The sequence below is a fragment of the Amblyomma maculatum genome, chromosome 2 (assembly GCF_055883805.1).
Source record: "Amblyomma maculatum isolate TAMU_Amacu chromosome 2, ASM5588380v1, whole genome shotgun sequence".
Classification (NCBI taxonomy): domain Eukaryota; kingdom Metazoa; phylum Arthropoda; class Arachnida; order Ixodida; family Ixodidae; genus Amblyomma; species Amblyomma maculatum.
Genome location: NC_139345.1, coordinates 217,893,935 through 217,920,311, shown reverse-complemented (window position 1 = coordinate 217,920,311; position 26,377 = coordinate 217,893,935). Strand labels below are relative to the sequence as shown.

General features: G+C 47.0%; 2 protein-coding genes across 2 annotated transcripts in view; one reads left to right on the top strand and one right to left on the bottom strand.

The window, feature by feature from the left end:
* Positions 1-26,377, bottom strand: part of LOC146201301 (alkaline phosphatase-like) — a 200,498-nt gene that overhangs the window by 24,336 nt on the left and 149,785 nt on the right. The window contains exons 6-7 of the mRNA XM_084595755.1: positions 26,021-26,218; positions 15,380-15,487 (exon numbers count right to left, since the gene is read on the bottom strand). Of these exons, the coding sequence (XP_084451881.1) occupies positions 15,380-15,487; positions 26,021-26,218 (306 nt within the window). The remainder of the gene's footprint in view (positions 1-15,379; positions 15,488-26,020; positions 26,219-26,377) is intronic.
* On the top strand, positions 8,856-13,623 carry LOC146201302 (uncharacterized). Its single transcript, XM_084595756.1, has one exon. The coding sequence runs from the start codon at positions 8,939-8,941 to the stop codon at positions 10,058-10,060; it is 1,122 nt and encodes a 373-aa protein (XP_084451882.1). The 5' UTR covers positions 8,856-8,938; the 3' UTR covers positions 10,061-13,623.

The window sequence follows — 26,377 nt, the reverse complement described above, 5'->3', positions numbered from 1 at the left end:
TACTCGACGTGACAAAGCCAGCATACTTGGTAATTGCCAAAAGTTAAAAGGGACGAATTACTCAGTGAGTGAGGATTTTTCGGGAAATATAAGGGACGTTAGAAAGAAGCTATGGGAAACAACAAAAGTGCATCGCGACCAGAAAGGGAAAGTTTTCTTGACTCACGATGAAGTCAAAATAAATAACCGCTTGTACACCTGGGACGGTCAACGACATAGTGCAAGTTGCAAAAAAATGAAAGCTTTAGCGACGGACCAGCCAAGCGGACTCGAAACCGCGGACGGACCTAACTGTTATCAATGTTAATGTGCGCAGCCTTGTAAAGAAAACTGAACAGCTGGAGGCAATCCTGATCGCCCATGAACCGGACATATTTGCTTGACTGAGACATGGCTGCACGCTGACATTGCAAACGATGAACTAGCTCCTCCGGGCTATACCATTGTGCGAAAACACAGAGAAACTAGGTGCGGTGGTGTTGGTTTGCTTCTGAGGCAAGACATACACTACTCATTAATGCCTGATGTTCTAGGCGTAGAAGCGGTTTGGTGTAAGATCCGATCAGGACGAAGCCACATCTATGTTGGCGCCATGTACAGACCTCCCCCCCCCCCCCCCCCCCCCCCCACCCCCAATTTGAAGTGACTTACCTTGATCAGCTGCTAGAGTACATGCACAAGCACATGCTGGGAAGCTCCATAATAATGGCAGGGGACTTCAACCTCCCTGATGTAAACTGGAGCTCTTTGAGCCCATCTAATGTAACAAACAATATCTTGCTCAGTTTTTTGTTTACCTTCAACCTGACCTAATTGGTTTCTAAGCCTACCCGTGTGCAGGGCACTTCAAGTTCCATCTTACACCTTATTTTTGTAAGTAATCACTTTTTGAAAGGAAAGACTAACGTTGATGCTCCTATCTGGCCGTAATATGGTTCTGTGCACGCTACTGATCCCAAATCAAATTCGCCAGTGTAGTACTAGAAAACATGTGTATGCATTTAACAAAGCAGATGATAATGCCATTATGACCTACCTTGCCCACGAGTGCTACGACTTCCATGAACTGAGGGCTCCGCCAGCATTGACGAAATCTGGTTACCGTTCAAAGCTTATATCATGCACTGCTTGAGGCAGTTTGTACCACTAGTAGAAAAGACTATAAATAAGCCCAATCCATGGATTACATGCAAAGTGATACATTTAAAACGCAGAATTGAAAGGTTAAGGAAACGCAACAAACTACGCCCACTTACAGACTACTGCCAAAACGTGAATTCATTGAACAGATTGATAAAGAAAAAACAAAAGTAGCCAAGCAGCGCTTTTGCAGTACAACGGTCAGTAATTTTATCAAGCACTCGCCACAGAAATTCTGGCGTTATATCGGTCACAAAGACTACCTCCCAAAACCGTTATCAGCGACTGAAGAAAAGAAACAATCGGAAGCGTTTAACATGTACTTCTGTTCCGTATTTACACCTGATAATGGCATCACGCATGATTTCAGGCCAGATAATATGGAGCAAAATGATGCTCTGGGCGCGCTAGTTATAACCGAAGCAGGTGTGTTCTCGCTGCTGTTAAATTTAGACGACAAAAAGTGCAGTGGCCCAGACGAAATCCCCAATTGCTTTTTGAGGCGTTATGATGAACCTCTAAGTAAATACTTTGCTTACTTTACAATAAATCAGTCTATGAAAAATGCCTCCCAGCTGAATGGGAAATTGCGAAAATCGTGCCAGTTTACAAGTCGGGCGACTCGTCTTGCCTGTCAAACTATAGGCCAGTTTCTCTGACATGTACTTGCTGTAAAATCTTAGAACATATAATTTTAAAATTCATCACAGAATTTGTTGAAAAAAACAATATCCTCCATCCATACCAACACGGCTTCAGGAGAGGTCTGTCTACAGTTACGCAACTGGTTGAGATCTTGCATGATTTCTCTAAAGCCATTAACGACCAAACCCAAATAGACGTAATTTATCTAGACTTTTATAAGGCCTTTCATCGTATCTGCATGCCATGCAAAACTGCTATTAAAACTTAAACACATTTTAGGGCATGGGCCAATTGTTAAATGGATAAGCTGTTACTTATCTGATCGCCACCAGCTTGTTCAGTACGGTGCCCACACTTCCCAAATTGCACCCGTCCTTTCAGGTGCTCCTGAAGGCTTCTTTTTAGCCCCTATCAGCTGTTCCTTCTGTTCATAAAAGACATAACCAGCAAGGTGGAATCTAAGATTAGGTTATTCGAGACGACAGCGTCCTATATAGAGAAGTGCAGAAGCGCCAAGATCGAATTGCTCTTAACAAGGATTTTAATTTGAAAGTCCAATGGTGCACAAACTGGCCGTCAATTTTAATAAAACAGTATCAATGTCAATTACAAAAAAGACATCCAAGCTTTGTTTTTCGTACAATTGCGACAACACAATCCTGAGCTCTGTCACTCAGTATAAGTATTTGGGCGTCGTGATATCATCAGATCTAGGGTGGGTGGCTCGTGTGGAATATGGGGCAAGCAAAGCGATGCGAAAGCTGATGTTCCTGAAAAGGACCTTGCGCTACTCTACAAAGGAAGCCAAGCTTCTGGCTTATGAGACGATTATACGCCCAGCAATTGAATACGCGAACGTGGCGTGGTTTCCATTCACCCAAAATCAAATATCTACGCTCGATGCTGTCCAGCGAAAAGCCGCGCGTTTTATCTGTGACAGATATAGGCGAACCGACTCGCCGACGCAGATGCTGGCCGAGATCGGTATTCATACATTAACTAGCCGTGCGATGCTACAACGTCTCAAATTTCTGCATCTCATCCTGCATAACAAGATTAAAGTAAATCCTGAGACCTATATTTCTTTTAATACTTCCAGAGAAACCCGTCATAAGCATCAACTCACATTTCAAGAATATTTTTGCGCTAATACCACATACAGTTTCTCGATTTTCCCGCGAGTTGTGCGAGACTGAAACTCTTTAGATCAGGAAGTGGTCTCACAGTCCACAATGGACAAGTTTGTTGAACCTGCCGGAAATTCTGTATTTTGAACCACGGGGAAGTGATGGCATCATTAATGAGTTTGTTTTATTTTCTATGTATAATGTAAACCTGTGATGACGTCAACCTGTCAATGACTGTATCTTTCATTTTTCATGTGCTTGCCTCCTTTTCTTTTTTTCTTTTATTGTAAGAGCTTTCGATTTTACCCTTCTGTACATAGTATGCCTGTATGAGCAAATGAACCCGCTCCTGTAAAAATCCCTGATTGGGATTGACAGTATCCCAAAATAAATAAATAATACATGTACGAAGTGGGATTTATAACCACATGCAATAAACGTCACATGGTGTGGAGGGCCATAAGAACGCAGAAACATGTGGAAACATATAAAACTACTCAAAAGAAGATAACAGATAAAGGCGTGGCAGTGCTAGCCCGAGGCAGGAACCTTAACAGGGGGTAGAGGGCCTTAAAAGCGATAAAAGGCATGTATGAGGTGACAACAAATTAAAACCACAACTTAGATAAAGAAGCGATCTGTGACATACTCTGCACAAAGGCCAGAAGAAAAGAGTATGCTGTCCACGTCATCTTACTATCTCGAAATTCTATAGTGTTCCTTAAAAACTAAGGTTTATTTACGTACAACACTTCAGAAACATGACCAGCTTTTTCTAAAACATTTCGTTTGAAGAAGGCTCCTTTAAATTCGCAAGTCACGCTACCTGTAGTTCTGTTCAAGATAAAGTTTTCATCCAGGTGAGGCATGCATTTAGACGCGTTGCAATGGAACGGAAGGTTAACCCCGGTACTAGTCCAAAGTGAACGTTCATACTCGCTTCACATCCCCATTTCCCGAAATCTACCTTACCGCATGAGAGCAAAATCGACCCCTTCCTTCCTTGCACCACTTCTTACTACTCCTTCCTTGCACCCTACAGAATGCTGGCATGGTTAATACTACAAGTTCTCTTCTAAATTTCTATTATTGAACCGAGGGCACAGGGAAGGCAGCATTGGAGGGGTGGAAAACACCACCGGAACTTTAAACTTGCCACTTTCTTCAGGTTGTGTCCAACGCGATAGGCATACGGAAAACGACTATTGGTTTCAGCGTCTTGTGATACTCCTGAAGGTTTCTACCCTTTTACCTTTTATTTTCTGGAGCAAGTCTTATTTTACTGCTCCTAGCACAGTCTGTAGAAAGCCTGCCGTTATTGGCCTTGCAATCTGTTTTTGAAAGCTACATTGAATGCTGTGCTCACATGACTTAATACTTGATTCTAATCCTGATTTGGCTAATGCTCAATTCACTGTCACTGAGTGCGCTGAATCGTGGGCCAAATCCACTTTTTGAGCTCATCATCATCATCATCATCCTCGTCAGCCTGATTATACCCACTAAAGGGTGAAGGCCTCTCCCGTGTTCCTTCAATTAACCCGGTCCTGTGCGAGCTGCATCCATTTGACCCCTGCGAACTTCTTAACCTCATCCGCCGACCTAATTTTCTGCCGCCCCCTGCTACGCTTTCCTTTCCTTGGAATTCAGTTTTTTACCCTAAGCGACCATCGGTTATCCTCTCTTCGCACTACATGTCCTGCCCATGCCCATTTCTTCTTCTTCATTTCCACTAGAATGTCAGTAACTTGAGTTATTTCTCTGACCCACTATGCACACTTCCTATCTCCTAATGTTAGCCCCTGCCATTTTTCTTTGCATAGCTCTCGGCATTGCCCTCAACTTAAGTAGATCCCTCTTTGTGCACGTTTCAGCTCCATAGGTAAGTACAGGTAAGATGCAACTGTTGTATACTTTCCTCTTGAGCGATATCGGTAAGCTGCTAGTCATAATCTGGGAGTGCTTGCCAAATGCGCTCCATGCGCTGGGGGATATGATATATCAAGCAAATTCATTTCCGTCCTAACGAGAGTTCTAAGCCCAAAAACTGTAACGTTGCTTTCCTGCTGATCGCAGGTGTGTTTTAATCCATGGCTATGGTCCTTATAAAGTTCTAGAATATCTTTCACACTGTGTCCGGTAGTGGAGGTCATTAAGAAATGATCAACATGCCGGAACACTTTAATTATCTTGTCTTTGTCCAAAATCCTCTCCAGAGAGGCAACGATTCTATTGCTCAATACAGGCACCTACGCAGGTAGCCTTCTCCTGGACTCTTTCCCCAAACTGAATCGAGATTCATCAAAGTTAGACAACCGGCACTGCTTGTGAAAGATACAACGCCCTCCAAAAGAAGTCGAGCTTTTTGTGCGGAATAGAATAAAAAAGGTATTTACATTCACCGAGATCACACTGCAAATAATTGCCACCAGGAAATCAATAGCATCTGCTGAGTTCTTTGTCGCAAAGGCATCTTCTACGACGAGTGAGTTTAGATACTTTAACAAGAACTTACTAATACAACGCTGCCAAGACTCGCGCTCGCTGTGAAATTCTAGAAGCTTTCAAAGAACATAGGCAAAGATTGGAGTTTCAATTTTATATTTTATTTTTCCAGAACAAAATTACATCATGGAGAAGTTATATTTATATATATATATATATATATATATATATATATATATATATATATATATATATATATATATATATTGCCGCGAAACCTTCAAAACAGTATTTGTTGTTTTTTAACAGCCGCCGGCATACAGGCTTATCACTCTGATTCTGGACCGCGTATCAGTTCCGTAATCTTTGTTTGTTAATGCTCGATGTCGCGAGTCACACCTTTATCAGTTTTGTTGTAGCACCGAGATCTGTCTCGAAGGTTCCGGCCACTTGGGTGTCTTTCCACAATGTTCCAGCCCGTGCTGGTAGCTGTTTGCGACGTTATCTAGATTGTTCTGTGCAGCCCTTAAATTGAGCGTTGCCGAGTGTGACGAGCATTCTTTGTCCGACGACCGACGAGCGCGTTTGTTGCTATCGCCGCCGCCGAGTTGCTTAGTTCTTTTGCGGGCGCAAGTCAGCCCAAATAGAGTTTCTTTAGTGCAATCATCGACCCTTCATTTGTGTCGTCGACCTCGTCACCACTACGTGACAATATATATATATATATATATATATATATATATATATATATATATATATATATATATATATATATATATATATATATATATATATATATTAAAAAGAAGCGAGCCCGCGATACTTCCCTGAGGCACACCGTTCGGTACGGGTAGAAAAGTGGAAGGAGCGCTTCCCATATAAACAGATTGTTGCCGATTATTCAAGTATGATTATACAAGGTTGCGTGGTGCAGCCGGGACTCCATATCGAGAAAGTTTATGAAGTAGAATGTTGTGGTTAAGGGAGTCAAAAGCTTTATTGAAATAAACTAAAACTCTGAGAATAAAAATTCCTTTATCGAGGTTTTGCAGCACATATTCCTTGAGAAGAAGTTGCGGGTTTTGGACTTGAGGACGAGGAGAAATTTACTGGAAGAGTAAGCCGCGTAAGGAGCTCTTGTCCTACATTTCAGCACACTCGAAGACAGGACAATGAGCCATAGCCACATGCGGATTGGAATCACATATCAAGAAGTAATATGAGCACGGCATGCAATGTACCTTCCGGACCAAGGCTGCAAGGTTAACAAGGGCGGGCTTTCCGATGACGGTGCTAAGATTGGCTTTGATCGAAAATGTGGGCGGTATGTGGAGTATAAACGCTCAGGGAGATCACAGGAGGGATATTCCCACCCTGATGCACACAACCTGCAGAAAGTGGCAAGCAAAAGTAAATTTTCAGCACCTTTTTTCGTCCCTTGCAGCCTGTCTTTCTTGTGCCCTTGCTTTAAGAATAGAAAACCAGAAAAGAGAACTGGTGGAATTAACCATGCCAAAATGTTTCTAGGGTGCGAGGAAGGGGTATAGTATATTAGATTCCGCACATATGTGGTAAGGTATATATCGGGCAAACGGCAAGGTGTTTCAACGACCGTATGAGGGAGCATGAACCTTGGGACTGGTACTGGGTAGTCTAACCTTCCGTTCCACCGCAAAGCGTGTAAATGCGTGCCTCACCTGTATGAAACCAATACCCTGGACAGAAGTACAGATAACATGACTCACAAATGGGAAGAAGCCTTTTTCATTAATTTAAAATGTGTTGGCGATCCTGCGGAAGTGTTGTGCGACAGTGAAATTTAATTTTTGAGGTCTCATTGTTAAATTGCGTGGTGAGTAAGATGACGCCAAAAGCACACTTGTTATTTTTTTCTTCTGGCCTTCTATATTGCGCGTCACAGATCACCTTTTTTTTCTCGTAAGTTTTCGTTCTTGGTTTTGCTCTCCTCCTTCATCGCTTTTATATCGCTTCTAAGGTCCTCTACACCATAAGCTCGCTGTTTCAGGATAGGACTGTCACGCTTTTATCTGTTATCTTCTATTTAATCATTTTATGTGTTCCACATGTTTTTTATCACTTTCATGGCACGCTACATCATGTGACATTAGTGCCTCTAGATAGCAATGCCTCGACTTCGGCGGTTGCTTTTCGATGGAGGCCAAAAGCAAGGCGCGCGTGTGCTGTGCGATATCAGTGAACGTTAAATAACCCCAGGTGGTCGAAATCTCCGGAGTCCTCCACTACAGCGTCTCTCATAGCCTGAGTCGCTTTGGGACGTTAAACCTTACAAACCAAACCAAACCTTTAAATTGTACGTGCTCCTTTTAATAAATAATCATATTAGTAAGCGCCCGTCAAAGTAAATTTTTGTCTTTGTTGGCGCTTATATATTTCTTAAACATGCAAGAACTAGCCCATCATAACGTTCTACTATTTGCAAACTTTTACACCAATAGGGTGCCGCGCAAACGGACTTTGGTTAACGTCCGCCTGTCAGCCTCCGGATGTTTGTCGGAATATCGTCAAACACGCGCCCGAGTCACGAATAGTAATCCGAGCGATTAGCGTCGTAAAGCCCGGAATACATGGAGCGTTTTTGGCGCGTCAAGCCGGCGTTTTTAGCCCGACGGCACGCACTCGACGCCCGGCGTCGCAAAAAAAATTTGGAGGACGCTTAAGCTTCGCCTTCAAGAGTGGAACGCGATAGCGTTATTGCACCGCGTTCGCACCGCCCACTCATTCGATCGGTATGCTCTTGAGTCATACAAAGACATAGTTTTCATACTCAACACTTCTGAGCACCACGCAGAAGCATGATTCCTCGGAAGCAGCTAGGCACACATCGCAGGGGACGCTTTCCCAGCAGAAGCGCTACGGCGCAGCGATCACGTCAGAGGCGTCCGGCATCAGACGCTGCACCTAGCAATCGCGCTGTGAGCGGAAAGAGGAGCCGCGTCGCCTAAACACCACTGTTCGAGTGACGCACGCTGGATGTTGGAAGGGGAGAGAGCGAGAAAACTTATTAAACGCAAGGGTATTGGGGCATCCTCGCACCGGTACCCGCGCGGCCCGAAGGGGAGAAGCGGGTGAGCGAAGATAGTGATCTAAAGAAAGGAAAGACGCTTGATTCTACAACCCGTGAGGGTGCGCGGCGAAACGTCAGGGGCGAGTGGCGCGCCACGTGTCCGGGCAGCGCCGCACATTGCGAGGAGGGGTTCTTCTGTGTTTCCCGCAAGATGGCTCTGCATGTGTGCAGAGCGCAGAATAAATGTAGCGGAAGCGTACTTCGCTACTCGTGTAACTGCGACTTCTGTAAGTAACATGCTCATAATTACCGATATACACCGCAGTATAACGTTCTACGGCACGTTTCTAAGGCAACACCGCATTCACTAGAAGCGCTTTTGTACCGCTTTCAAGCATCGAACTCGTGGCTGAGCTCCGTCGGAGCGGCGATAGCGGCCGTTGCTGGCCGCGGAAACAGGTTTAGCGCCGAAGAAGATAAGGACTACAAGATCGTTTTGCCTACCCTGCCCACCGGACGTGTTGTGTTAAACACGATGTTTTTGCACGGCGATGTGCGTATGAGGCCCTACAGGGTCGAGGACTTCAGGGATGCCCTCGCTAACGTCGGTGCGCTCCCCGACGTCGTGGCGTTGGGGGCGTACCAAATAAACCATGTGTGGGCGGTAACCATGAACAGCACGGAAGCCGCGAAGAAGCTGGCCGCCTTAAAGGAGCTGGAAGTCAAGGGACGCCGCTGCCTCATATTCGACCCTGAAGACCAGCAGGTGAAGCTACGCCTGCACTGGATGCTACACGGTGTCCAAGACGAGGACATCCGGACTGCTTTCGCGGCGTTCGGAAACGTGACCGAGGTGACGCGGGAGCGTTGGCACGTCGTTGGAATGAAGGAAAAGGGATCCACCACGAGAACAGTGCTGCTCAAGTTGAAGCCAGGTATGAAGGTGGACGACCTGCCCCACCAGCTTCGCGTCGCCGGCGAGTTGGCTCTCGTGGTGGTTCCCGGGCGGCCGATGCAGTGCCTGAGGTGTCACGGCGCAGGCCACGTTCGCCGTGACTGCAAGGTGCCCAGGTGCTCCAAGTGCAGGCGCTATGGACACGCGGACGCGGACTGCGTCCGCACCTACGCGTCAGCGACCGGGCTCGGTGCGAAGGATGACAACAGGGAGCTGATGGACGTCGCAGAGGCTGAGGAAGCAGCAAAGGGTGCCGACGTGCTGGACAAGGTTCCCGTGTCGCAGGGCACCTCGGTGACTCCGAGTGGCGACGCCCCCCTTGCCGATAAGCCAGAGCTCGCGCCAGCTACGGTGAATTTGCCACAGCCAAGCGAGGAGACCTCAGCGGACGCGGAGAGCCTGCCGGCTCCCAAGGACGCAGAGGCAAAGGAAGTGAGCGAGGTTCACCGGCACAACTGCGGTGGTCGGACGACCACGGCCGCTACCCCCGGGAAACGCTCACATGCCGACACCAGCACCGGCGACGACAAGAAGGCAACGCCCACTTCCGAGGAACCACCAGCAAAGGCGTCTCAAACAAGGAGGCCCACGTTGAAGCTTCGCCCAAACCTTGCGAGCGAGTGGTGGGCCGGCGACACGGCGCCTCTCGAGCACGGCCAGAAGCTCGAGGAGGACGGCGCCAGCAGCGACGGAGGCGTCTAGCCTTGTGCTAGGCGCGGGAGGTAAGCACCGTGCTTTCGGTCTCTTCTTCTTATTTAAAAAATGGCTCCTGCATCACCGTTGAAGGTCGCCACGCTAAATGTTAGAGGTCTGGCAGGAAAGAGAAAACATGGCCAGGTGTACCGACTTTTAACGGAGCATGATATTGATGTATTAGCTGTGCAGGAGACGAAAGTTGACGGTGAGGAAGAGACCGAGAGCATGGTGCAACGTTTCACGCCTAGGTTTTTTGCTGTGGTTAGCCACGCTGTAGGCACATCGGCTGGCTGTGTTCTCTTTGTGAAGAAGTTGCCGGGGCTTGAAGTGCTTGGTCATTTTTCTTGTGAGTCGGGCCGGTGTGCACTTCTAGATTTTTCGCTGAATAGCACGGATTGGCGGATTGTCTGTCTCTACGCGCCTAATGTAGCAGATGAAAGGGCGCAGTTTTTCCAAGGCATCCAGCAGCGGCTCTGCACTGATAGACAACTGATCGTCCTAGGTGATTTTAATTGCGTCCTTAGTGCGCGAGACAAGACAAGCCGGCGGCCATACCGAGACGCAAGCACTGAAGTGCTATCGCGAATTGTTGACGAGTGTAACCTCGAAGATGTGGCAGAGTGTCTCGAGGGAGCCCGCACCGTAAAGCTCACGCACTTCCAGGGTTCGAGCCATGCAAGGCTGGACCGCATTTATGCATCCCTCGACATCTTACCTGAATGCAATAGTTATGAAGTAGAGCCGGTATCGTTTTAAGACCATTGTTTAGTTAAATGTTCTTTTGGATGGGTAAAGAGAGGGAATTCTTTTTCGTGGGAAATGTGGAAATTCAATAATAAACTCTTGCAGGATGAACATTTTACCCGCATAGTAAAAGAAGAAATTGAGAAAATAAACCCAAGTAAAAATATGCACCTTTGGCAACAGTGGGAGCTGTGTAAAGAAACTATAAAAATTAAAGCAATAGAGAGGGCAACCTGTATACGGTTTGAGGAAAAACAGAAAGAGACGGAGTTAAGGACACTGCTCCGTACGTTGCTTAAACAGGAAGCTCGAGCGCCGGGGAAATGGATTGAAGATATACGGAAAACAAAGCAAAAACTAGAATTGATAGACGAAGATCGTTATCGAGGTGCGTTAGTGAGGGCAAGGGCAGAAGACACAGCTGCAGGGGAGGCGCCATTAAAACGAGCGCTGGGGTTCGAAAAAGCAAACGCTCAACGGAACCACATCGACCAAATAGATTGGGGCGGTATCTTGGCGGCGGACAACGACCACATCAAAGCAGCGTTCAACGCCCATTACCAAACCCTCTTCGCATCCCACACGGTAGACGCTATCACTTTTAAGAATAAGTTTCTGGCGACGATACCGCGTCTGGAGGATGAAGTGAAAGAGAGATTAGAACTAAAGATAACTGAAACAGAAGTGGAGCACGCTATTGACAGTTTAAATGCCGGTAAATCGCCGGGGCCGGACGGGTTCACCGCGGGTTTTTACAAACAATTTAAGTACGAAATCACACCTATTTTGAACGTAATTTATAACGATGCTTACACAGTAAATGCCCTGCCTCCGTCATATGGGTCATCCCACACCGTACTCATTCCTAAAACTGATGAAATAGACAAATTACGCCTGGTAACATCTTACAGACCCATAGCACTTACAAACGTTGAATATAAAATTTTTATGAAGGTTTTGGCCCGAAGGTTGCAAACGGTTATTAAGGATATAGTAGGACCACACCAAACGTGTGGGATAAAAGGGACGTCAATAGTGACCAACATTCAAAAGGCGCGAAGTGTCCTTGAGTGTTGTGATGCCTGGGATGGTCGGGTCGCCATGCTTCAGATCGACCTCGAAAAAGCATTCGACTGCGTCGATCACGAAATTTTGTTTTCCCTTTTAGAACATGTGAATGTTGGTTCAGTTATATGTAAGGGTGTGGCCCTGGCGTACCGTAACTGCACGACGAGAGTGATTATTAATAAGAGTCTGGGAGCCCCCATTCGACTGCAGCGTTCGGTGCGACATGGCTGTCCCCTCAGTCCTCTTTTGTTTTGCATTTATATTAAAACATTGTGCATGAAACTTATGAATAATGTCAACATTAGTGCGTTTAGGTTACAGGCAGCCGAAGTGAAGCTGCTCGCGTATGCAGACGACATCGTTATTTTTACGGTTGACCAGGAGAGTATCACCGAGGCTGTCAAATGTATCCGTGAGTTCTCTCAAGTTACCGGTAGCGGGGTGAACTGGGCCAAGTGCCTTGGGCTCTGGCATGGACAGTGGCCGTCGAAACCAGATCGCTTTGCCAATGTTACGTGGACAGACACACCGACCAAGTACTTGGGCGTCGAGCTGGGTGCCTACCGCGAAAGCGAGCATTATTGGAAAGGGCAAATGACCGAACTACGGGAGAGAGCCGAGAAGTGGAAAGGCGCAAACATGTCGATTTTTGCCAGAGCTACTGTATGCAATCTTTTTTTTTTATCAGCAAACTTTGGTACGCAATGCAAGTTTTGAGTTGTTCGCGCGTAAACGTACAGAAGTTACACAGTATTTTCGCCGTTTTTGTTTGGGCAGGTAAATGGGAACGCTGCAGCAGGACGAATTTGTTCCGTCGGGTAAAAGACGGCGGTTTGGGACTAGGCCATCTGTTTTTACGGCAGGTGGTCAACCGGTTTTTGTTTTTTCGGGATGCTTCGGACCCTTTCTTACGCACCGTCAGCCAAGTTAGGCTACGGCGCCTACTGCCGGAGTTTGTTGCCTCCACCGAAGAAGCTACGGGTGGGATTTTTGGTTATTACAGGGAGGTCGTCGCTAGTGTAAGACTTCTTTCAGTGCGTTTTTCTAATGAATATTTGTCCACTGTAAAACGAAAAAAGCTGTATCGCGATTTATGTGACATTGTTTTGCCACAACCCTTGTACAGAACCTTATACAGTGGAGGTCCAGGCAGAGATGTCTTGAAGAGAGTAAAGAAAATGCAGGTGTCGCCAGGAGCTAAGACATTTTTCTTTAAATTACACACCGGAACATTATCAATAAAGAAGTTTTTGGAGGAAAGGGATTTTTTTTTACCGTGGGGGGCGCACTGTTTAATCTGCAAGAAGCCGGAAACAATAGACCATGTTTTTTTGCATTGTTGGGAAGGGGTTTATTTCTGGGATGTTTTGCAACGTACGATAAAGAAAGAATTTCCACTAGACTCCCACGGCATCCGGTATTTAAGCATTGATAATGAAGATGGCGTTCCGTATGATTTAATCATGCTCATGGGCCTCCACTCTATATGGCGCTCCAGAATGGCGGGCTATCACTGCGACAGGGATGCTCGACCCGCTAGAATATACTTTCGAGAAAGTGTGAATTGGTTTATTGCCATACAGAAAGTGGCTGCTGAACCTCCCGAATGGCTCTCAAGGGTAGAGCCTTTGCTGTCGTTGCGGGAGTTTTAATGTACTGAGACGAATCCAGCCTGACATTGGCTGATGATGACCTTCCAATATGTACTTTGTTTTGTGTTATTCGTGTTGTGTTCTTGTGAAATGGTATGAACCAAAGCCAGGAAATAAATAAATAAAAAAAACTCGTGGCTGAGTGGTAGCGTCTCCGTCTCGCACTCCGGAGACCCTGGTTCGATTCCCACCCAGCCCATCTTGGAAGTTGCTTTTTATTTATGAAGTGCATGCCGGGATTTGTCGCTCACGGCCAACGCCACCGACGCCGACGACACCGGCTTTTCTGCGACACGAGCTCCTTAACGCTACCGCGTTAAAAACGCGCTCGGAGTACGGAGTAATTTCGACCACCTGGGGATCTTTAACGTGCGCTGACATCGCACAGCACACGGACGCCACTTCGTGTCGCCTCCATCGAAACGCAGCCACCGAGGTCGGGTTCGAACCCAGGAACTCCGGCACAGTAGTCGGGCGTCTTACCACTGCGCCACCCCGGCGGGGCAAGCAGACGTCGCCAAAAAATGGTTTCTGTTTCTCGAAATGCCACTAAAAACTTCCTTAAGTTATTGCACAACCATATTTTCATTACGTTTTTTTATTTCAGTTTGGGTATTAGGTGCGAAATATTGGTATTTGTGCTGCTCAAAACTAAGCCCATAGGAGAAAGAGCCGTCGCTTATATTGGATAAATATCACACTGACATGCTGTTTCTCTATCTTTAATTTTTGCAGTTTATAGTCACAATATTCAATCTTAGGACATTATTTATGGTAGAACAACGTTTATCTTTGCATTAGTTTTGGCCAAAAGTTGTAGTTCTGCACTCGGTAGCTCTCCGGCCCATGATGCTTTGAGCGTCCATGGTGGCTGAACTGGCCGTCTGGAAACTCCATGTAAACTCCCATAGACGGCAGCACAGCTTTCCCTCTAGGTAAGCGTAAGAAACTCTATGGTCGAGGTGTGCGGCAGTTTGGCCGCATAAATGTGATTATCGTAAAAATAAACGCTTAATCAAGCACGGAATGTTGCTTTTTTTGTGAGTATACGACCTACTCTCAGATCGTAATGCATTTGTTTTCTCCCTGAAGCGAGTTTTGTAAAAAAAAAAAAAAACCATGCCGCCGGTATCCGAGCGGGGATTCCGAGGTATCTTCGTTCATTCGAGCGAGCCAAATCCTTGTGCGACCTGCGTACGCTTTCTACTTTTAGCACAATAGCGTTGGAATGCACCCTTTCGCGATTTTACCACAAGGGACAGCGTCGCTTCTCTCACGTACCTCGCTCTGCGGTTATATCCGCTCGCTGATGTATTTGCTTTCGAATCGAGTCATCCGCGGCGGCACTCGCGCCGCTTCCTCGTTCCATGTATACCGAGCTGGGCGTCGCGTCGGCGCGGCACTTTCCGACGCGCCAAAATCACGGGAAAAAAACGCCGCATGTATTCTGGGCCTAACTGCGTCAAATTTAGGTTCACTTTGCTCGGACATCCCGTCATGCCTACATCGCCATTTCGGGCACCAGCTGCGACCCAGTAGCTTCTTAATTTCATCTGCCCAAAGAACTTTCTATCGGCGTCTGCTACGCTTGTTTTGTTTGAACGTCGTTCAGTTACCTTCAGCGACCATAGATTGTCTCACCTTGCGTTACATCCCTTCACCCCTTCACCATTGCCATTTCCTCTGCTAGATTTAAACAGAATTGCCAGCAACTTATCTTTATTCTCCAACTCACCCAGCCGTGTCTTTATAAAGTACCTGGGATATTAACAGGGTAGCAAAAGAAAAAAAGAAGTTGCCACCAGGCGGCCCACGAGAGCTGAAAGGCACTCACAGAAGCCATCAGTAAAAGTACACTTACTTGACTCTTTTTCTGTCAGCCTGGCCCTATCTGCGTTCGCTATCGGGCCATTGCCGTACGCGAGCACAGTGTAAGGCTGCTGGTCGGCGTCTGATATGCCGGCGAGACCTGGGACAAATAAGAGACCGATCCAAACAACGGCAGGTGAACATATCTTTCAGCCATGCTTCCCTAAATCTCAATGGAACCTATTGTCTATCCATTCATTTATGGGCTATGACATTTTCTCTATTTTAATCCGCATTATTATAATTTATACCAACTGTATCCACTCTAAGGGAACCAGAATGCACGATTATTTCACGAAAAACTCTTTATTCCATCTTGCTGCTGCTTATTCAGATATAATCTATTTATAATGCACTGAATTAAAAGTGCACACGGAACATCACGCCCACGTTACGTGGTCCAGGTGCTGGTCACTTTAATTGTAGCGTGCACGGGCTTCAGCCAAACAAATACAATAGCTTACGTGGTTATTTCTGCGTGTTTCGGACGACGGTGTGGATAATTTGATGCATACGTTCGCTTAGGTTACTAGTATAAATGACTTTGGAAGCTCGGACAAGCGGACGCAGAGCGACGTGCAGGCAGACCCACGAAACATTACCCAAGCGTGCACGAAGCGTTCTTAGAACAGGGTCCGGGGCGAGTGCTCTCCACGCGCCAACAACCACTTCGTCGTCGTTGCGGCCCAGCACCGAGGCCACGCGATGCTAAGCACGCCTCGCCTCGATGCGAAAAGAGTTATGTACAACAAAACGAAAGAAAAAAAGAACCACACAATCACAGCACAAAGAAGCATTACACAGCCTGGGCAAGATGGTAGCGTCGATGACGCACAGTTGCGGGAAAACTAAGGCTTCACCACGTACATGACTTCGGGTCGCTGACGCCGATGAGCCCCCGTCAGGCACAACTTCCTAGTTCCCGTTGCTTAGGCGGCGGACTTTGTACGGGCCAAAATACCGATGAAGGAGTTTTTCACACAGGCCCTTGCGACGGACAGGTTTCCCCATACACACCTGGTCACCCGGTTCGTAATACACGTCCCTGTGGCGAAGGTTGTAATGTCGTGCATCGGCAGCTTGTTATCCCTTGAGGTGCAAGCGGGCTATCTGGCTGCTTGTTCTGCTTGTTCCACGAATTGCCCAGCGTCGGAGGTGATGTCGTCGTCACCGCATGGCATCTAACGTCATGCGCACCTCCATACACGAGACGGAACGGGGTAAAATGTGTTGTTTCCTGCTGTATTGTAAGCGAAGGTGATGTAAGACAGTATTTTGTCCCATGTCTTGTGCTCAAATTTCATGTAGGTACACTGAAATCATGTCTGCCATGGTCTTAAGCCGTTGTTAGGCCATTCGTTTGCGGGTGGTAGGCGATAGTTTTTCGATGTTCAGTATGGCTCAGTGCCAGGGTATCCCGTAAGACCTGAGCGGTAGTCATTGATGATGGTCGATGAGGCGCCATGTCGAAGAACGATGTCGTGCATAAAGAGCCACTTCGGCCGCAGTACCGCGCGCAAGGGCCTTCGTCTCGGCAAAGCTTCTCAAGTAATCCGTGGTAACTACGAATCATTTGTGGCCAGTCGATGAGAGAGGAAAGAGCCCAATGATGTCTATGCCTACTTTGTGGAATTATAATTTGTGGGGGCTCGATGAACTGAAGCATGCTGGGAGGTGGAAGGTTTCTTACGCCGCTGGCATTGCCGGCACGTTGGACGCAAGCTGCTGCAAGTAATAATTTCGGCAAATAGTGCGCATGTAACCAAGATAGCCGGACATCGGTTCGTCATGACATGCCAGAAGGACTGCATCTCGTAGAAGGGATGGTACGACGCGCATGTAAGTTTTTGCACTGGACGCAGAATTATTTTTGTCTAGTGCAGCAATCGGAGACAGAAGGACGAAAGTGGGGCATAACCGGGTGCCCCTTCGAGATGATCGATAAATAGTCGCAGCTAGGGTCGGCATGTTGTCTGCACATGAGGTCGGACGTGCTAATTGCTCCCAGGAAGCTATCGTCGCTTTGCAGTGTGTTGCGGAGGGTGTTCGACGGGTGCGCGTGATCAGCGTCTGTGTGCTTCCGACCGAACTTGTAAGTGATGGTGAAATCGAATTCTTGCAATCGTAATGCCCAATGAGCTAAGCGGCCGCAAAAGTCTTTTAAATTCTTCAACCAACACAAGGAGCGATGATCGGTGACAACACGGAATGGTCTTCCACACAGGTACGGTCGGAACTTGGCGGCGGCCCACACTAGCACCAAACATTCTTTTTCTGTGGTATAGTAGTTCAACTCAGCGCGCGAAAGGGCGAGGCTGGCGTAGGCGATTACCCTGTCGACGCCGTCTTGCCGTTGAACGGAAACAGCGCGAAGTCCGACATTGCTTGCATCTGTGTGCACCTCTGAGTCAGCATCGTCGTCGAAATGTGTGAGTACCGAGGGAGCTTGGAGACGTTGCCATAGCTCGTCGAAAGCTGTCTGCTGTTCGCCGCCCCAGAAAAATGCTGCATCATCCTGAGTTAGGAGCGTGAGAGGGCTAGCAAGCTAAGCGAAGTTTTTGATGAAGCGTCGGTGCTAGTAACTGAAACCCGAAAAATCGCAGCACTGCATTCTTGTCCCTGGGAACTAGGAATGCCACAACAGCCGCGAGTTTCTCATGGTCAGCCCGGATTCCGCCAGCACACACAACGTGTTCGAGAAACACCAATTCAGTGAAACGGAAGTGGCACATTTCAGGCTTGAGGGACAGGTTGGCGGACCGAACGGCGTCGAGGAGAGCTCTGAGACGGTGCGGATGTTCTTTGAAAGTTGCAGAAAAGATTATCACATCATCCAAGTAAACTAGACATGTCTGCCACTTTACACCAGTGAGCACCATGTCCATCATCCTTTGAAATATTGCTGGAGCGCAGTACAGCCCGAAGGGGAGGACACGAAATTCATAAAGCCCGTCCGGTGTGATGAAGGCAGCTTTCTCTCAGTCCCTCTCATCAACTTCAATCTGCCACTTCTGACATCGACTGAAGAAAAGTACTCAGCAAGTCGAAGTCTGTCCAGGGAGTCGTCTATGCGTGGTAGTGAATAAACGGCTTTCTTCGTCATGCTATTTAGCTCTCTGTAGTAGACGCAGAAGCGTGGTGTGTCATCTTTTTTTTTTGATGAGGACAACAGAAGACGAACATGGACCGCTTGATGGTTGGATGATGTCATTGGCTAGCATCTCTCGGACTTGCTTTTGGATAGTGCCTCGCTAGAGCGGAGATACACGATAGGGCTGCTGATGGATGGGGCGAGCGCCTTCGTGGGTATAATCCTGTGTTTTACGATGGATGTTTTCGCACTTTAGAAGACGATGTGAAAGAAGCACCAAACTCAAGCAAGAAGTCCTGCAGCTCCCTGTTTTCAGCGTGCGGAATATCTGGGTTTTGTCAACGCCCTTGACTGCATCTTCTTGGGAGACGTGACTTTCTCGCAAGTAATGCATTCGGCAAAATCCTGAACTGGCTCTATGTACGCTATGGCTGTTTCACGGAACAGATGGCAATGCTCATTGCTAAAATTTGTTATGCGCTCTTCTGTCTGATCGCCATGAAAGATACCAAGACCACGTGCACGGCCGCTCAATGGAGGCGCACTTGGGTGCGGCCCGTCGCGTCGCCCAGAAGAGCCGTATTGCGCCTAGTTCTCATCGCCACCGCTGCGGCGCCACCGCTCCGGGACGAGTCCGGGCGGAGAGCTGCGCGCAGCGGCCGTGGCTGTGCTTTCGTTTCGGCGTCCGCGTGGTCGGCGCTTGCTCAATTTAGGATTATGAGCGGCGTTTCATACAGTATGTGATGCTATGTGCAAGTTTGCTATTGATAAGGTGTTAGCGGCAAGTCATCATCACTAGGCTTTTCCAAGTCATTCGTGGTCTTCCGTTTACAAGGAGAACAAGGCAGTCGTGGGCTTCGCTGAGTGCGCACCCATTTAGTTGCGTTTCAACCACTGTAATAACGTATTAGATATTGCAATCTTAAAATCGGGACATGGTTTGGGGCCATTTATTCAGCGTGCACTTTTCTGGAAACTTTCAATTCAGGACGTAGCGTTCAACAGTATTGTTCAGCCTGTTCCTCCGTTTTCACTGGAAATAATATTCAAGTGGGTACCACCACCAAAATATACTAGCTAACACAAACTGTTGCAAAAGAAACAACACAGGACAGCGAGTTCAACGACACGCCCGCAGGCTCAGGCAATTTTTTTCTCGTTTAATTATGAAGCCGCGTGATGCAAAGAAGACATGCAAGCTTATTTTACAAGCGAAGAACGTTTCTCGAAAAAGTTTATGTGCAAGCGTGATTTTTTCCACTGTCTGATTGATGTTGCCTGTCTTGTTGGTCAGCAGTGGTCGCATTAGTTTGGTTAGGTCCTTATAGTCTGACTGCGGTCTTCTCTCTCGCAAATCAACTCCGGAAATTGCCCAAAATAGGGAAGAAGGGATGAAATTAACATGTTGCATAGCTTGCTGCTTCTTATGAACTGCGGGAACTTCATCACCTTGCTAACAAAGGTGCATGGTGATTTTCAGATACCTTAGGCGTCCATCATCAAGAATTTTGATAAGTCCAGTGTTTTGCAGGAATCACAAGGCACAAAGTTAATAAATGAATGGGGACTAATAAAATAAATAATTGACACTCTAAAGTAAGCACTAGAAGTTATTTAAACTTTGATAATATATATATATATATATAATGAAAACACGGGCAGGCACTGAAAACAGAATAAACAAAAATGATTCATGAGATTCTGTATATGTTCTCTTCAAATAGACGTGCAAGGTAACCAGCCAAGAATGCAATCGGTGCTAACTCTATGTCAGCTGCTGGTTCACACCACACATGAATGAATCCAAGCTGACTCGAAAACTCTCTCGCAGCAGACGTGATATGGCAGTTGGCAAGGTACGACTTTCATAATCACGAATGCCAAGTTTTATAGCTCCCTATTGTTGATAGGTGCATTTACAGACTGATGCTTGCAAGATGCCAACCTCCACAAAGCATGGCAAAATGTATATAACATCAGTCGATATATATATATTTTTTTCGCTAGTGGTACTTTCAGTATTTTCTCCGAGGTGAAAACTGCAGCCCTTGCGTCAACTTTGTCGTTCCCGCCTTTGAATTGCCTTAGGCTGCTAAAAAGCGATACTATAGACCCGCTTTCAGAGCCTGCTTTAGGGCATATCGGAAGCTGAAAATAAGATTCGGTTAAATTCAATGCACTAGTAAGGCACACAGAAGACATTGTTGTAAGATACTTGATGTGATCAAGAAGGTACTTAATTTGCGCCACTGTGGATCTGGTTGTCATGATTGTTGCTTCGTACGTTTGTTTGGTTAGCCTTTGCTTCGACGTGCCTCCTTGGACCTGAATGTCTTCGATATGGCAAAGTCCAACTCTAACCAAGAGAGTCGCTCGTCATCTGACAAATAGAGCGGCTCCTCTTGGTGTCTCCGTGGCTTCACTTATGCGATGTTAGGCAAGGCATACCATTTTGATATCATCGTCATAAGAGTGATCGTGGCGCAGCTATCTTGAAACGCAAATGCTTCAGGATGACACGGGGGGTTGTCCAGGAGGAAATGAAGTGTAGCTATAACAAGTGGGGAAAATAAAGCTATTGACCTGCGCACATTAATTTTTTCAAGGTTGTTTGGCTCAACATGAGCCCGCGTGAGTAACTTAACTTGTAATGTGGGCAGTTCGGGAACACGGAGGGGGCAGCTTAAGGAAGCAGGATCTTCCTTTTTATGTTCTTCCTGTAATCGTCATCTGTGAAGTGCAGTGAGTATACCAGTGACTTGTCACTCGGCTCCCACCGGCTTCCTTTTCCATCCTAACCCTCCCGAGATATGTTTTTCAGCCATGCTGCTCGACGTTGTGAATCGCGCAGTTGCCTGGCATGGTGCTGCATACGCTTAGGACGCTGTTATGCTGAGTAGTCAAAACGATAACACGCGCCAACCCAGCCAGCGCGCTCCTTCCGCGTCGTCTGCTCGTCCGGGCCGGCGGCGCCCTGTCCTGGAGTGGTGGCGCCCCCGCAGAGAATGACGGCGGAAACTGTAACTTCTCCCATTACGCGCTTCCCCAGCCATTGAGGCGCGACGCGACGGGCCGCACCAAGTGCGCCTCCATTGAGCGGCCGTGCCACGTGGTACAGAAACGCCTAGATCAAGTAGAAGAGTTACATTATGCTCAAAAATTTTCAGTCTCCGCTGTGGCTTGTCGCAGGTAACTCTCGCGAGGATACTGGAGCGTGGGGGCACTGTGGCGTTATCCTCGGCGATTCGCAGTGCGGATCCAAACTCACTGAATTCAGGATTTTTTGTCGACGTCTTGGTGGAGAACGTTATCAAACTATTCGGCAAATCACCGTGCTCGTGGAGAAAGTAGATGGCCAGGGTAACGTGGCGAGAGCATTCGAGCAAAACAAGAAAAGTGGCAACGAACGTGAAGCCACGTTCGTTGCCACTCGGGCCGCACACATACCATGAGGTGAGACATGACCTCGGGCTGTACGTATGTGGGGACCATCCCACATCATTGTTACTTTTTTCAGGGCCAGCGCCAGCCGTTCGCTAGGAATAGAGTAATCCGAACCGCTGTCGATTAACGCGCTGACATCCTGTGCGTCGATGAGAATAGGGATGTTCATGGAGATCCGGTCGTTTGTAAAGCCCGCCGATGCCGAATTGAAGTTAAAGTGGTTTCCTCGGTGCGGCGGAGGGAGCTGTTCGGTGATGCGGTGATCTGCTTCGGAGGGATTCAGCCGGTGCAGAGATGGGAGATGTTCTACGATGTGGCGGTCAGTTCCAGTGCCATTAAGTTGGTGGAGATATGTTCGCGGTTGCGGCGGTCCGCTTTGGAGTGATTCCATCAGTCGGATGATGAATGCTGATCGGTGATGCGAAGGTTGTCTGATTGGATGCTGATCGGTGATACAAAGGTTGTCGGGGCAATATGATTGGGGTGGTGGTGGAAGCTTTTCAGCGAAAGGGCGTTCGGCGACCTCGCCACCAAAGGTCGCCGGAGCTGGCTTTCCCGACGGGGGCTGGAGGATGACCCACTTGGTGCAGTGGCATAACGGGATTCGGAAGGCAATGAGCAACGAGGCGACGGTGACCGCGACTGGGGGCGTGGCATAGATGGCGGAAAGGCCTGACGGGTGACGTACTCGGCAATTTCATGTGGCCGCTCACCAGGCCGGGACGAGGGCTGTCTGAGGAAGAAAGCCCGCGGAGCCCAAGTTCGCGGTAACGGCACCGCCAGTAAAGGTGACCAGCCTCGCCACAGTGGTAGCAGAGAGGACGCCGTCGATATGGAGTGTGCCAAAGGTCAAAGTTTCAAGGCGCCTGGCACTGCTCCTCCCAGTAGGGTGCTGGTTCAGCAACGTGCACTAAAACACAAAGAGTGCACGTCGGAGGGGCAGGAAGTGGGGCAGGACGGCGCAGCATGTCCGCATAGCTCACTGGCTGAACGGGTGCCGGTGGGCTGACCGGAACAACTGGTGCCCTGAGTGCTCCTTCGCGGATTACGCTACTGAGTGAATCCACAGAAGGGAAAAAAGATCCTTGAAGCTTCTGGATCTCATCGCTGACCACGGAGCGGATATATATACATACATACATACTTTTTATATATATATATATATATATATATATATATATATATATATATATATATATATTAGAAGAGAACAGTAATGAGGCCCTATGACCATTTTTTGTTTTCTATTAAACTTTTATATGGGGTGGGCAAATACCTCGACACAAATGTATAGACATTAGTTTTGCAGGATAGGCACAGTTTTGGCGGAAAAAAACTATAATACTAGAGGTGGAGAACACTGTTTTCCCCATGTCAAAAAGTTTAAACTTTGGAGACCTGCTGCTTCGACACAAAGTTTTTGTCATTTATTACTTTTTGCTCACTAGATCTATGCAACCCTAACTTCTGTAAAAATTGTAAGAAACTTTTTGTTCTTGCAGTTCATTTTGTAAAAACTTGCAAACATTGCTAGGAGCTACGTGCTGCAAAAATGATTATTTTCACCCTCACATACTAACATGATGCCTTAGGTTGTTTGCAATAAAACTTTTTTTCTTTATTATACCGGATACGCTCCTATTTTCAAACAATTCCACATGGCACCGAATTCGCCCAAACTTTGAAAACAGCAAGAAAGTGGCAACTTTGATTCTAGTTAAAAAAAAAAGTCATCTTTGAGTATTATTAAAATCCTTCTCAAGAATTCTCAGTATCTCAGAATAACTACGAACTACAATGTGTTGCATGATATTGTTTAAAATTATAAAAAAATATGAAACCTAGCGTTTGTCCTTGAAATTGACAACATTGAGCCCTGCATTCTGGCATGACACAGTGAAGTGTTGCCACTGAAACTTGTCGATAATATCTATACTTCGTTCTTTTTTCTGGAAGAATTCGAAGCTCTAGATTTGTCCGTTCTTTCTTCATATTATTTCGAACTCGGCCAAAATTCGATAGTATAAAAATTGGACAACTTTGATTCGACTTTTTAAAGGTAGTTCAAACAAAAAAAGCACCCCAGTCTTTCGGTGCCTTGAGGAGTGCAATAACAGAACGTACCCAGCGGCTGGAGGCTAAAGGAGTGAACATTTATTGCGAGGTGTTCTTGGTTTTATAACCCAACCGCACAGATTACAGATCATGATACTGCCGCGAAACCTTCAAAACTGTATTTGTTGCTTTTTTAACAGCCGCCGGCATGCGGCCTTATCACTGTGATTCTGGCACGCGTATCAATTCTGTATCCCGTGTTTGTTCATGCTCGTTGTCGCAGTACGACGCGTTATCATTTTATTTGTCGCGAAAGATGCGTCGAGATCTGTCTCGAAGATTCCGATCACTTGTGTATGTTTCCACAATGTTCCAGGTTGTACTAGTAGCATTTTGCGACGTTATCTAGATTGTTCTGAGCAGCCTTTAAATTGAGCGTTGACGAGTGTGACGGGCATTCTTTGTTCGACGATCGACGAGCACGTTTGTTGCTATCGCCGCCGCCGAGTTGCTTAGTTCTTTTGCGGGCGCAAGTCAGCCCAATAAAGAGTTTCTTTAGTGCAATCATCGACCCTTCATTTGTGTCATCGACCTTGTCTCCACTACGTGACAATACGGAAGAATGCGACACGTGCACACTGTCCTGCTTTTTCTATACACAAGCACGCGTACCTGATAACACAGCATCCCCTATATACTAATGCTGGTATAAAGGCACCATACTATAATCTCTAAGATATTAACAAGTAATCCCAGAACAATTACATATTCAAAATGGATAATAGTGGTTCTATTATAAACGCGACACACAATGAATAATCACTTTACGCAGCAGCTACCCCAACCACTTTTTACCTGTATGGAGAAAGTGACCTGCGCAAATTAAATACATTTTTGAAGTAAAAATACCAAGATTTAGCAGTAAGTAAAACATCCGGATATATATATTCCGAATCATCATCATCATCAGCCTGACTATATCCACTGCAGGGCGAAGGCCTCTGCCATATTTCTCCAATTGCCCCTGCCCTGTGCTAGCTGTGTCTACTTGACCCCTGCGAACTTCTCAACCTAATCCACCCGCCTAACTTTCTGTCATTCACAAGGATGAAAACTTGAGCTAGTCGGCAACGGTGATACATGACACGAGAGTGCAGCGCAAAAAGACTACAGACATAGAAAAGGGTACACAATCGAGGCGCCTCTGTTGTTACCCTTTCTCTCTGTGTCGTCTTTTTGCGCTACACAATGATAACTTTCTCTGGCCCCCTCCAACGCTTCCCTTCCCTTGGAATTCAATTGGTTGCATTAAGCGACCATCGATTATTCTTTCTTCACACTACATGCCGTGCCCAGTCCATTTCTTCTTCTTGATTTCCATTACAGTGTCATTAACACGAGTAACTTCTCTGGCCAGCTCTGCACGTTTCCCATCTCTTAACGTTACACCTACCATTTTTCGTTCCATAGCCCTCTGCATTGTGCTCGACCTAAGTAGAACCCTCTTAGTTAGCCTCCACGTTTCAGCCCCACAGTTGACTACCGGTAAGATTAACTGTTTTGTACATTCCTCTCGATCCCGGTAAGCTTCTAGTCATACACTGCGAGTACTTGCCAAATGCGCTCCATCCCAATCTTATTCTCCTAGTTATCATAATGATCCGGATCTTCGGTTACTACTTTTGATAAGCGGAGATATTCGCCTACGACGTCCAGTGCTTTGCTACCTACTGCAAACTGGTATATCCTTTCAACAGTTAATTAGGATTTTCTTCACCTGAAGTACTCGAAACAGAGCAGACAGCACGACAAGGAGAGAAGAGACCTGTCGTCCGTCGTCTACCGTATTTCGAGTACTTCCCGTTGTGAATCGCCGCCAACTGGTTTCTTCTGCCGTTCTATTTCGTACAGGCATTTGTCTGCAGCTGTAGCACCCGCGTTGTCAACCCTACTGCAGCACATAGCTGGGCTTGTTCTTCGGATCGTGTATGGTACAGGCACGACACGATTTCGCAAGCGACCGCGCAGCCAACATTGCCTTACCGAGCACGTTTTTGCCTCGCGGAGTGTTCAGTCCGCCCAAAGACAGCGTGTGCGAATGATCCGCCGTCACCAACAGCAGTGTCTCCGCAGACGAGCCAAAGCGGTCCAGAGCGTCGTCTACGGCCCGGTCCATTTCTAACACCTCTTCGAGCGCCAGGCCGGCACGTGCCGTGTGGTGCGCGTGGTCGATGCGACCCCCTGCAAGAGTTTGAGAAACGAGCACTTTTGAGAATTTTTCTTCGCAGTGAAAGCTAAACTCTGCTAAGAAAAAGCAGATCACCAAACAGTCGAGCGATTGTCCCATCAATCCACTTATAGTGATTTTACAGCTGAAAAGTGGGGTGTACTTAAATTTCT